Below are 13,517 nucleotides of genomic sequence, written 5' to 3'. Positions count from 1 at the left end.
ATCTTTAAGAAATCACCAACTGCAAATATTGCATGCTAGTTTAAAGACTTTGTACTTTAATTAAAATCTCTGGGCTAAATTCTGCATCAGCCACGTACACACTTCTAAGCTAAGGGTATTTGTTGAAGTGAGTGGAACTGCAGATACGCAACAAGAGAACAGAATCTGTGCTCCCTCTCATTCCCTCAGATAATTAAGGTCCATTTGCTTTGTCCTGTGGAGAAATCCCCTTGTAAAGGGGACAAAAAAGGACAGAAATTTCCTGTGTCCCTGGAGGTTATCCAGCTAAGCATGTTCTTTTGTAGGAAAGAGCTGCAAGACAAGTACTTCACATCTCTTAAACTTGTGAGCGAAGAACACCAGTGGGTCATTCCTTAATTATCTCAGAGTTGCAAAGCACATAGAAAGACCAATGATATTAAGGATACTAACTGTTGTTATTTGCTTTGTAGCTTATATGGCATGCTTGAGATAGTCTTTAAAAACTTACTGAACACTAAACAGTGTCAAACTTTGAACAAATTGACCAGGTCCATGAAATTGAAACATTCAAAGAGGAAAACCGGGTAAAGTTCACAGCACAGTATTTTCCCAGCTTACACTTCTTTACATCTTGTGTCATAAAATAACAAAGAAATCTGAGTCACTGGAATCCCTGGACAGAGTTCCCAGGCTTGGGTTTCCTTTGTAGTGCTCCCTGACACCGGGGCCCCGCTCTGCAGCCCACGCATCCACATCCACTCTGCTTTCACCCTTTTTTGTTTCCAGAAGAGCTCCCTATCGAGTTTCAGGGCTTTCTCTCTCACAGTCTTCCTCCTCTCCCTCTTTCTCACTCTTAAAGGAAAAGCAGAAGACCCTCTTTCCCATTCCTATTAACATTCCTGAAGCCAAGGATCTTGTTCATCTCACCACGTCATACTGAGTTTTTTCTAAGCACTCTAACGTCCTGTGAAGGAGAATAAATCGCTTCCCTGTGAAGCTCCGTGTTGCTATAGCTGGACTGCTTCTCTTACCTGGTGTTGTGGTTTAGGCCAAATCGGCTACCGACAGATGCTCCCCTCTACCCCAGCTAAGAAGTGAAGTTACTGAACAAAGTTGGTTCCGTTTTACCTCAAACCAGGACACCTGGGAAAGTTTTCTTTTTTAGCCCTGCCTTCCCAACCTCTGCACATTGCGTTGTGAGGGATGAATACCTTCAGACAGCACTTGAACCTGCACACTCTTTGTGTCCTGTCCTCCGGCTCCCTTGCCCTTCCTGCTCGCTTACATTCTCCGACCAGTTTTCTCAGGCCGAGACTTCACACTGACCGTGGGAAGGCAGATGGGTGGGCACACGTACGAGCTGTAACAGCACAGTGCTAGGATGTGGGGCTGGAGGCCAAGAGAGGATGGCGGCGAGCCTGAATCTCTTCTGGGATGAGGACTAGCCAGTACTTGAAGGAGCTAGGTAAGGACAGATTTCTCTTTCTTCTAAGCAAGGGAGCAGAAGCAAAGAGAAAACTCTTGCTCTAGATAGAGGAGAACGGAGGAATGTTTTATGTTAGTTTCTGGTTTTTCTGACTGAGTCCTCAGGAAGAAAGAGCTGCTCAAGGGCAGATTTGCTTCTCATCAGCCTCAGTGCAAACCAGAAGCAACAGCAATTAAGGTGAATGTAGGCACAGCAATGGAAATCCAGTTTGAGGCAGGAGTAACTTTTCAGAGGCTCCGTGTGCAGGTTCTGCAGTGCCCCCAGCTCCCTTGCTTTGAGCCCTGCTGTTTCCTTCCATACTTACAGCCTCATCACGACACTCAACCTAGCTCCAAAAGCATCTCTGACTTTTTTTCCCAGCTTGGAAGCTGTTCAAAGCCAGCGAGGAACCTTTCTTCCCACTCTTGCAGTGCGAAGCACTGAAATGCTGAACAATCCCAGTTCTTGGTGGCTCCCCGCACAGCAGCCTCATCTGGCTTAGTTCTCTGCTTAACAGAGCCTGCATTGAACATAGCTTTTCTACCCTTTCTGAAAGGTCCTTCACTACTCATTTTTTCATGCTGTCTGGGGCATCTGGTTCAAGCTGCAGCTATATTAAAAAAAGGCACTGTCTGTTTCTGCCTTTGAAAATCATAGTTTCCCATGGATCCAAGCCTTGGGCTTAATGTGAGAATGTCTAAATACTGTGTGACTACAGGAAAAGGAAAACTAGAAACAGATGGATAGATAAACACTTTTTTTTTTTTTCCTCCACAGGGTCATCCAGGGCAGCCAGGATCAAGGGGGAAACCGGGTCATGATGGCTGTAACGGGACTGTAGGTGACCCTGGTGACTCGGGAAGTCCCGGAATCTCTGGTTTCCCTGGTACCATTGTAAGTAGCTGGCAGTGAGTACCTGAAGCTAAGATCATTGCTGAAGTGAGTGTCATTCACACGTGTACTGGAAATGAATGGGACATCTCTTACTGGAGTTCCCTTTTGGCCTAGCAGAGCATCCATGCAGATGCCCACTGACCGTGGGCACACTGCACTATGCTTAGTTATTAAATTGCTGCCAGGGCTGCCCAGAGCTATACCTGTCACGTAGGTCTTGTGGGGAGATTACTTCGGGAAAACCTGTACAGCTTTATTCAACAGCAATAAAAGAATATTAAACTCTCAATTCCTGATGAAAGTAACCTTTTCCTTCTCTGCCCCGTGGCCAAAGTATTGACTTTGCATGGCGCAATATGTAGGATCATGCTGAAGTGAGCAGTGGGGCTCCTGGATTTACCAGGGCACGTGTGAGCCCTGGGGAGCTGCAGCTGCTGCTCTAGCTCGGAGGTGCGACCCTGTAATACCGCTCCCAGATAATGGGGGGGAGGTGTTCCCCCAGAAATGGAAATTCATTCTTTTATGTACTGTGAGGTTTTACACTTAGTTTTTCAACCATGACTTTCCAAAGCTAAGCGTAGTCTCTGCCTCTAGACAGCGGTATGTATATACTCATGAAAACCCCAACAAATATTTTTCATTACTCTTAGCTGTTTATGTGTTAACATATATGATATGAAAGCTTACTTCTGTTATTTTTTTGGTCACCTCCAGGGAGTCCAGGGGCCAAAGGGCCAGAAGGGGGAGCCCTATATACTGCCACCGGACATCGCAAGCCGATACAGGGTAGGTCTGTAACTCCTGTGAGTTGTTCATGTTCAGTACTGTTTTACAAGCAGATGATGGAGCGTTATTTTTTTCTTATGCTCTGATGGACACATCCCAAGAGGCCCACTTGGATTCTGTGTAGGCTTTGCAAGGCACCTTCTGCTTTCGCTGGTTACAGCAATGTCTATCTGATATCCAGGGAAAAAAATCTCTCCACTCAGTTATTTGCAAGGAATTCCAGCCTACAGGTGGATTGCAGAGGCACTGGAGATGTTGTAGTTCAAGTATTACCCTCTTTATTCAATGACTACCTTTGTATCATGCATGGCAAAATCATTCCTTTGCCATATTTTGTCCATTGAAAGATTCTATTTAATATTAGCATCCTTTCTATATAATTTTCATGCAGGAGTTTGGTTGACTTGGGATAAAATACTAAACTCCGAGTATTCCTATGTGTGCTTTTACTGTATCTAATCCTTAAAACTTGTTTTGTAATCACTCGTAGCTTTTTCTCATATATAGTCCTGTATAATTTGAAGGTATCAGGTAAAGATAAGGGGTTACATATGCTGTTAGGGTATAAATTGTGATAAATTTATGTACAAAGCTACATCTGAGCTGTACTCAGCACAGAAGGGCTGACATCATTTATATATATTTTGCGCCAGTGATGAGTGCCAAATAAGGTTTATCTGTTGACATAGTTGTAGGTTGCCTTTATTTTTTTAATGGAACCTTCTTTTCCTTTCAGAAACTCTTTAAATCTGCACTTATTAGTAATTAGGAATGATTAAGTCATGATTAAGAATTGCTTAAGTATATGATGTCCAAGGATGGATACTGACACCTGTATTCATTTCAGAAAGTACATGGTTCCACAAATTATTCTGTTAAATAAACTCAAATTAAGTAGATAGTTAGGATGCTATTCAAAATGATTGAAGGTGTCTGGACTGAATACCTCATTATTTATGGGTATTGGAAGGTCTTTGCGCTAGAACATTTTTGGATCCAATTTCAAAAAACATTTCAACATGTACTGCAGTTAAAATATGTGGTCACTGAAAACAGTATGTTCCAAATGCTTTTAGTGACTCAGAAGAGAATCAAAATTATTCGGTAATTCCCATGCAACTCATGAAAAATGAGCTTGTACGTTTTAACTAAGGTTATAGGCCTAATTAAGCCACTGGTTAGATAGGATTTTTCAAAAAAGAATTAAATGTGGTCTGTTGTCCATTTCAGCCTTGTAGTTTGGATTCCCAATTTCCCTAGCCGACTTTGTACCCCCCTGCTGTATTGCATGCAACTATACTATGTGTAGTAAGTACAAAATCCATATGGCCCACAGTCAGTTATCTCAACACCTGTATTGAATGCATCTGTATGTAATGGTTTGTATGCTATGATTAGTTTTTGGAATGAGAAAATAATCAATGAGTGAGAAAAAGATTTTAGTTAATTTTTTATGTAGTATTTATTCCATTTTTTACTTCTTTGGTTTTTTAGGGGGAACCTGGGGATCCAGGGTTCAATGGCTTTCAAGTAAGTAGTATTACAGCGAATGTGATAAAGTGTCAATAGTAGCTGATATCAGAACAACATTAATTGATGGTTGGGTTGTGTTTTTTTTTTATTTAAAGGGACCTCCGGGTACGCTGGGTATTCAAGGACCTGTTGGTCCAAGAGGAGAGCGAGGAAGACCAGTAAGTATGTTTAAAATATGTTCTGTAGGAAATAACCCTAACAGAAGAATCATCTCAGCAAGTTCGATTATGTTGGATTGCAACCTAGCAAATGGATAGAAAAAAACAGGTTAGAAATAGCGAGTAGGTGTCCTTGGATGCAAAATCTTTTAAAGAGCACTGGAAGACACTGATTCTGCAAGGATGAATATTGCAAAAAGAGGTATAGCTGCTTTCATCCTGCATTGCCAGAGGCTTTTGATTTATACTGTATTTCTTTAACCTCCTTTAAAGAGTCATGTTTCTAAAGACTATTGAATGCAGTCCAGTCTACATCCCCCTACACGGAGTTATCAAAGATATCAGGTCCTAAATATGTTAACTTTTCTGCTCATAAAGGATATGTATATTAGCTCTCCACACTTCCCACAGGAGATTGAATAAATAACATTCTGCATTAGTATTTAGAATACAATTTTATTTTTAAACTGTTTTTCAGTCATTTTTTCCAAAATCAATATTTATAGCATTGACGTTGACAACTGTTGCTGAACAGTTCTTTGGGAAGATTGTGTTCTCTTCAGATACGATTTTCCATGTTTCTTATTACCGTGGTTAATGGTTTTGTGGGTGAGAAGCAGATGTTCAAATTCAATTTATTTCATTTTTTTAGGCTTGCTTTGTTTTCCTGTAAGACAACTTTATAACATTTGCTTTTTTGTTTGTTTTTTGTTTTGTCAAAATTCACTTCAGACCTGGTCTACATCATTGATTTGGGGAAGAAAAAAAATAATTCAGTGCTTCTTACACACAGCTTCCACAGTTGTTTGTAGGGAACCCCTCCCTCCTCCCCCACCCCCCCAAAAAAAAAATAATTTCTAGGACTAAATCCACAGCACACTAAGGCTTTCCAAAGTTAATTTTATGCAGTGCCTGTTTTATCATCTGGACTAAGCTATACCTTTTCTTTCTCCTCTGGTCCTCCTGAAGGGAAATCTCACTCCTTTACTTACTCTTTCTCTGGAGTGAACCCAAGTTCATGAGCTTCACAGAGGAACGCAGCCTGCAATAGCTCATGTTCTCAGCGCACTGTCTTGGATGAACCATATGAATGTGCTATGAACCATACATTTTCTGAGCCCTGTGACTACATCCCTCTGGTTGCCATCTTGGCAACGTCTCTTTTGAACACTCTTCCAGAGTAGATGGATCGCCACCATCTCCAGCTCTTAACAAAATACATCCAGCTATATTTACCATTTCTAAAGCAGTGGATCCTCTGTGAGAGCAACCTGGGAGCATTTCCAGGTCTGAGTTTGTATCATTCCTCTTCCCTAAGTCCTAGATCCCACATGAAGGCAAGCATGGCTTCTCCGAGTCCCTGCAGGGCCCTCAGGCAGTTGGATGCCCCACACAGTGCCACTGCTCGGCAGATTAGGCAATGGCTCGCAGGCTACTTGGTTAACCAAAACTGATTCAAAAGTTGGTGGGGTTTTTTTTTCAGAAGTTGATTGTTCATGCACACGAAGATACATAGCAAGACAGAGATGCATAGCAAGTCCAGGTCCCGCCTGAATGTTGTTATCTTTTCCTTGCAAGTTGGGCTTGACTTTGCATAACCGAGTTTGGGGCTCAGTAGGTGGATGGTTTGATCTGCAGCTCATTCTCTTTTCCTTGCCTCTTATTCACCATCTTTCTCTCTGAACAGCTCATGCTTCTTATACACCCCACTTTTCCCACATTTGACAGAGTTTTTAATGCGTAGAGCCCTTTGGAGCCTGTTGACTACCACAGCTGACTGAAGCAAGGCATGTTGTCTCTACCATAAAAGGAGAGACGAGTAGGAGTTTTCCTACTGCTCTTATTCTAAGACTCCAGCAGCTTTTTTTCCTGTTATAGTTTCATTTCCCACTATCTTCCTTTGATTTCATTCTGTGTGATACCAAATAGGTAATCTGAGATGCATATGGTAGTTCAACTCCCTTTACGGGTGGATGCAGTACCAAGACACCAGTCCAGTGAAGCACTTAAAGATGTGCTTAACTTTAGGTATGAGCTTAAAATGTTACTAAGTCAAGATCCAAAAGCACAAGCTCTTATTACCTGAAATAAAAATGGGGTTTCATTAGGTCTCAGCTGGGAGTCTTATTCTGTTAGGAAAGATTGTGATGTGACATAGGAGGGTATTTTTCAGAATAGTAAACACAGCTAATATAGTGAGGATAGCAGATTGCATGCTGAGGAACCCACTGCCTTCTAAACATGTACTTATATTTCAGGCATAAAGTAACTGACCTCCTGCATGTGTTGTTTAGAAAGCCACAAGTAACTTGCTCTCCCCTATTGTGTTTCCCCAGGGACCACCAGGGCCCCCAGGACCACAAGGACCACAAGTAAGTCTTTGTGTCAGAGTAGTTTATGTTGATTTTGTGTTGCTGAGGTTTATCCAAGACCCACTTGAAAGCAGTAAAATAAAAAACCACAGGCTGCACCAAAGGCTGTGTAGCACAAGACCTTCTGTGTTGGCTGCATACCACAAGAAGTTAATCTTACACTGGGATCGCCTACCCTGAAAAGATTAAATTGGTTCTAGAGTCAGATTTAATTTGCTACTGTAGTCACAGTAGCTTCCCATGAACAGAGAATCCTTGCAGTTTTTACAAAATTCAACTATATCTCAGTGGAAAAAATATACGAGTTCATTGTTCCAGCCCACTTAGCTATTTTCATTTAACTTCCAGTGCTATTAAAAAACTTGCAAAATAAATGCTTAATCTTTTCATGACATTACTCAGCAGATGATTCAAAATCTGTTGTAAGAAGCACTGGTGGCATAAGATTTTAATTCGAGTTGTCTTTCTGAATGTTTAGGTCTATCAAACTACTTTTAAATCTATAAAAATACTTTGAGGTTAACCTAGACTATTATTTGATTGCAGTTCTTCAGCAGTGTCCTACAGACTTTTAAGCCTGAAAAGGCCTCTAAGCATGTTTAAATTTGAATTTTACATTGAAAAACTGAGTCGTACACTTAGTAAATCTTGACCTGTTGTTTTTGCAGGGCAACAGGGGCCTTGGCTTCTATGGAGAAAAAGGTGAACAGGTAAAGGAAAACTAATGAATTAACATCACTACTAAAGGACAGGCTGATGTTATTTGCTATTTATAAAGGAACCTATTTTAAATACTGTCTCAATTTGCAATTGTATTGTGTAATTATAAGAGAAAAACAAACAAGTATAATTTTGAAAGTAATGATGATCTCCACAAGGCATGTCATAGCTGAGCTAACTGCTACATGTCTAGGTCTAGCTGTGCCCTCCTTTACACCAACACAGAGGTAACACTTCTGAAATTTATAGAGCCAGACCACTTTATATAAAGCGATAATCTTTACCATCTTTCTGTAAACGCAGAGGGCAAGAGCAAGTATTGCTATATGTTAATCGCATCACAAAATAAATTTACCTTGCCATCGATGTGTTCAGAGGTTTAGAACCATGCTCCTAGCAGGAGCAAATCTGCGTTGCTCCTTTTGTTGCAGTTCCTTAGACCCTGTGCTGATCAAGAGCTTGGCAAGGTATTATACCTGTTAGTAAATATACCTTATGCTTTTCCTGCAGGGCCCCCCAGGTCCTCCAGGTCCACCTGGGCTCCCTACAAGAGAACTGATGGGTGTCCCCTCTGACAAACACAAGGTAACTACAATTTCATAAAAATACACAAGGAACTAAGAGCTCTGCAGTACCAAAACTAAAATATTGTACAAATGTGCTTTTACATATAGTACTTAGAAGACTTCAGTATATCAAAAGAGAAATCTGCTACTTTCCCATAGCTTGGATCATGAAGTATTTATTGAAACTATGGTGGCTAAAGTAATTCAGAATGCACTTCTCACAGGCTAGAGGTGCCTTAGGCAAACTTGTTCTTTTTGTTTAAGTATGCAACTGCTGGCTATCACTCACCTCTTCTCATTTTACAAGCAGAAGTACCAGCTGAGAAATCATTCAGTATCTTATTTTTCATAATAGTGAGTGAAATTTTCTTCCTGTAAAAGAAGCATATCTTTAGGGAAGCTATCTGAATTACTGTGTTTGTTTATATAACTTATTTATACGGTGCAGATGTTGGTATACTTATAATTGAGGCTTGTTCGTACATATTGGAGAAATCTTCAACAGCAAGATACAGTTCATTCTTATCTATTGCTTCTCACTGGGAGCCGAGATATGCATACCCTGTATGCATATATTCTGCATCAGACACCAACCTCCAGACCAGTAGTTTTTCATCTCACATTTGAAGTTAGAAAGTTCACGTGACTCATGCAATTTCTGCAGTAAGATAAGTAATTTGGTATGGTACTGAAAGATCTAAAATGCCTTTGGCAGTCTGCAGTCTGCATTAAGTAACACACTTGTTGGGATTTCCATGGCTAAGCAGAGATGTCTGCATATGAGCTACTTATCTGGAGAGCCTTTATATTCAATGGAGATGTTGTCATATAGTGCGTAGACTCTCGGCTATGGTTTGATCTCATCCTAACAGGAACTCTTACTTTTGATCAGACAATTCATAGATAAACAGTAGGTAAAAATGGGAGAATGGGCATATTTATAGGCATTACTCAGGCACTTACCACCCAACATCTCACGAACAAGCCTGGAAACAACCCAAGGTGTTCACATTGCAAGAAACATTTTCAGAAAAATGCTCAAGTATTTTTTAAAAAGGCACCTTTAAAAACATCTTACGCATTTCATATGACAAGTGTATGAATAAAGAACAGCACAAGAGTGGTTTTTTCTCTTGATAAACATTTGTCACTTTGTGTTACTGAAAAGTTACTGAAATGTAAACGGGAGTGTCTAACACATCTGACTACTTCTTCTTTCTTGTTAGGGTGAAAGAGGAGAACGTGGACCAAAAGGGGAACCTGGCGCTCCAGTAAGTAAAGTGGAGAAGAACAAAGACAAATAGTAATATTGGAGTTAATACTGGTGCATTCTTTGTTGAAATGATGCAATAGATATGGAGCAACATAAGCAGAGACACCAGTTCTGATGCTTTAGAAAAACTGAACAACATGACGTGTAATAACTCCACAGTGCAATCAGTTGCTGTCTTACTGGTTTACCAAAATAAGATTTTCCCTCACACATTTTTTAATTTTAGCTTTAACTATTAATAAATCTCTTTACTGCTGCTGATCTGCTGACCTATGTTTAAAAATAATAAGTGTATAGAAATTTTCTGAATCCTTTTCAGTCTAGCTGATCTGCTGACCTATGTTTAAAAATTCCACTAAATTTCATTAAATAAGTGTATATGGAAATTTTCTGAATCCTTTTCAGTCTGCTCTCCAGCACATACAGACTTTTGGTCTCATTGGTCATTAAATCTGTTGAGTAAGTGGACAGTAACCCCATGTGTTTCTGTGTCATTTAGAGCTGTCAACCAGGCTTGACTGAATGTGGTTTGGTTAACTCCCAGGCAACCTCTAGACTGCCTAAACAGCTTTGCCATTGAGTGGTTCCTTTTTACCTCTCAGAGTGGTTTAAAATACAGCCTTTACCAATTAGGAATGACTCACTGAGCATTTTGCAGAGCTTTATTTTCTCGGATGGTCTTCACAGCTTCTCCACAAGCTTATGGGAGAAGGTCGCAGCATGAGCCCTGATGCCCTCCATGTACAGTTCCTAGCCAGTTCTTCAGCTCTTGGTCAGATTTTACACATGTAGAATTTTGACTACATCAGGAAAACCGTAGATTTTATGCTGATGTAGAAAAAGGGAATGTGTGTTTCTCCTGTGGTTTTGGCTTTTTTTTTTTCTTTTTTTTTGGATAGTAGGATGGAGAGCAGCATGCCTGTGTTTGCCAAATAACTCCCTGAAGCTACAGTTGGGGCATAAGCTGAGTTGCTTAATTGGTTGTATAGCTGAAGAATTGCTTTGGCTCTTCTTCCGAGTTGCAGCCACAGAAGAAATAAAGAAGGAGATGATAGGAGGGAAACCCTGTCCTCTCCCTAATGGCCTGCTCCTGCTATTGTAATGAAGCAAACATGTTACACTTAATTTTAAGGACAACAATTCTTTCACATGCAGCTATTATTAGATCTTCCATGTGTTACAATGTTTTCTTCCTGTTTAGCTTCCATAAAACAGTGTCACAATTTTTTTGCACATAATGAAGAAATATGTTGAACTGACTTGTAATGTTTCCTAGGGTAGACTTGTCCAAACTCCTGAAAAAGGTGAAGAAGGGGTAATAGGCTTCCCCGGACAAAGGGTGAGTCACTCATAACAGGTAAAATTCACCCAGCTGAATGTGCAAATGCAAGCTGAGAGTTTGCCTTCAGGAACAAAATGCAGATTAACGAACTATAGAAATGACAGTTCTTCAGCCCACCGGGTTGTGGTGAGCTCTGAACTGCCTGATAGAGGAAAGTGAAAGGGCCATTTTGAAATGGTACTGGGAGGAGGGCTCCGCGGGACTCACAGGTATGCCTATACCATCATTGGGAAGCCTTGTGCATCTCTCAGCGAAACCTGTGCTCGCTAACCACAGCTACTGTCCTGGTCCTCAGCACAGACTGTATTTCACTGTTCCCACCTTAGCTCTTTTCACATCATGGTTAACAAACATGAGTTTGACTCCAGTTACTTGTGACCCCAGAAAAAAAGCTAATTTAAATCCTACTGCCTTGTAGCATCTGTGGATGCTATTTTGAGGGCAATATTTCTGAAGTGCTTAAACAGAGTGAGAACAGTACTCAGCGTACATTTAAAAAAAAAATATCTCAGCCATCTTTAAAATCTTTGTGGTCAATTTCCAATGTATTGATTAAGAGATAAAAATCAAATACCAGATCAGATTTCAGACCTGTTCTGTTTGCACCATACATGAATCTCATTTGAACTCACACTGTTGGTGTTAGAGTTTCAAGCTGTCATATTTATTTTATCTAAGAAATAATAATGTTTCTTAACCCTTAGCATGGTAGGATGTCACTTTATTTTGCTAATTGTATTGTGCCTTCATAGGGGCTGCCTGGCATCAATGGTTTTCCAGGACTCAGTGGAGAAAGAGTGAGTATTTCATACAAGACTGTTGTTTCTAACACACGTGTAGACAATCTGTCTGAAAAGTAAACTGTAGAGGACAAATTCTGCCTGTAATTATACCAGCCGTAGTCTAACAAATATCATCTGGATTCATCCATTATTGTAATTTTGGGTCAGTTAGTTTTCTCATCAGTGACAACGAAAAAAAAGCCCTATAATTAAAGTCTGTTTTGCTTAAAACATGAGCTTGTCTTAATAGCACTACGGGGAGGTGTCATTTTCATTGTTCCCCTTACTGCGACCATGATTTCTGTAATTTTCTTCCTACATGCATAAACTTACATTTTTGAATAGGTTTCTGCAGATGTGATTGAGATGTATGGTTATCTTGAATATCACAAAAAAAGAAGAAGAGAAGGAAACTGATAAATACACCAGTTAAATCTCTGTCCCCATGGAAACACACCCAAATATTTAAAATAGCATTCTGTCAGACAGAGAAGAGCTTATACTTTCTGTTTGTGCTCAGAAAAGGCTTCTTCAGTCAGCATTACAAATCACTTCCATGAGGTATTCAAATAGCTGTGGGATGCATGACTTTTCCATGCTTCTCTATCCTTGGTTGTTTAGGGGTTTGTCCTGCCACTGAGGCAGAACAACAATAAGATGAAACACATGGGACATGAAGGTACATGAAATATGAAAAACAGCATTTGCACAGGTATTTGGTCCAATCACAAAACCTGGTGGTGTGGAAGGGAATGTGCTGTCAGTAATATGTACACAGAGAGGCTGATGCAAAACCCATTAAAGCCCACTGGTTGCCCTTAACATAGGTTTATGCTCCAGTCCGCAACGGTCAGTGGCTTCCCCTTACTGAGGGTGAATCTTGGCAACAATTTTAGTGGAAGGTACGTTGGTTTGGATGGAGTGTTCATTGTATAGCATGTGTATGAGAGGGGACAGCCTCCCTTTTGTTGATTTTTGAGTGATTTGATTCTTAAGAAAGAAAGAAGTATGGTTGAGTCCTGCCTGCACACAGATGAAGTCGCAGTTAATAAGGAAGCCTCTGGCTTCACTTTTAGACCACCAGCTCCACCTAGTGTAGAGAGATTTTACACCTGATACTCAAGAGGCTCCTTTTCTCATGGTGTGATGTTCAGTTGTTGCCGTTCTGGAAAGGTCTCTGAAGCGTGTGATCCAGTTTGTGGCATCTTGCTGAGAGCTGTGGTATTTGCAGTGCTTCCAAACTGCATAAGTGACTTACAGAGTTGGTCATTAACATTCAAGTTCTATGTGGGAGTTGTAACCACTGTGAAACTTGGGAGATGCTGAATTTTAAAAAAGCTGGCTAATAGTGTAACAACTAGTGTGAATTATACAAATCTACTGGTTTCAGTGAAACTGTGTTAGTTGATATCAGTTGATCTGGCCACTGTTCACTACTAAAAGCTCACCTTTTTAACACTAGTCTTTTTCCAGAGTACATATGAACATTTTCTATACAGGACAAAAGTTGTCAAAGAGCTGAGTAAAGCACAGAGAAGAGATCATCTCTTCTGTATCAGCATCTCTGAAATCAGCACTTGGCTCCGTGCACCCCTAGCAGCTGTAATACGCTCTCATGTGATAGGACGTACCATTTTTTACCAC

General features: G+C 40.4%; 1 protein-coding gene across 1 annotated transcript in view; it reads left to right on the top strand.

Moving 5' to 3' along the window:
* COL4A2 (collagen, type IV, alpha 2) overlaps nucleotides 1-13,517 on the top strand; it is a 165,993-nt gene that overhangs the window by 115,064 nt on the left and 37,412 nt on the right. The window contains exons 7-16 of the mRNA XM_009892158.1: nucleotides 2,225-2,341; nucleotides 3,056-3,127; nucleotides 4,622-4,657; nucleotides 4,756-4,818; nucleotides 7,155-7,190; nucleotides 7,859-7,900; nucleotides 8,421-8,495; nucleotides 9,703-9,747; nucleotides 11,026-11,088; nucleotides 11,844-11,888. Coding sequence (XP_009890460.1) covers nucleotides 2,225-2,341; nucleotides 3,056-3,127; nucleotides 4,622-4,657; nucleotides 4,756-4,818; nucleotides 7,155-7,190; nucleotides 7,859-7,900; nucleotides 8,421-8,495; nucleotides 9,703-9,747; nucleotides 11,026-11,088; nucleotides 11,844-11,888 — 594 coding nt within the window. The remainder of the gene's footprint in view (nucleotides 1-2,224; nucleotides 2,342-3,055; nucleotides 3,128-4,621; nucleotides 4,658-4,755; nucleotides 4,819-7,154; nucleotides 7,191-7,858; nucleotides 7,901-8,420; nucleotides 8,496-9,702; nucleotides 9,748-11,025; nucleotides 11,089-11,843; nucleotides 11,889-13,517) is intronic.

Source organism: Charadrius vociferus, unplaced genomic scaffold (assembly GCF_000708025.1).
Source record: "Charadrius vociferus isolate BGI_N301 unplaced genomic scaffold, ASM70802v2 scaffold218, whole genome shotgun sequence".
NCBI classification, from domain to species: Eukaryota; Metazoa; Chordata; class Aves; order Charadriiformes; family Charadriidae; genus Charadrius; species Charadrius vociferus.
This window is presented reverse-complemented; position numbering and strand designations above follow the sequence as displayed.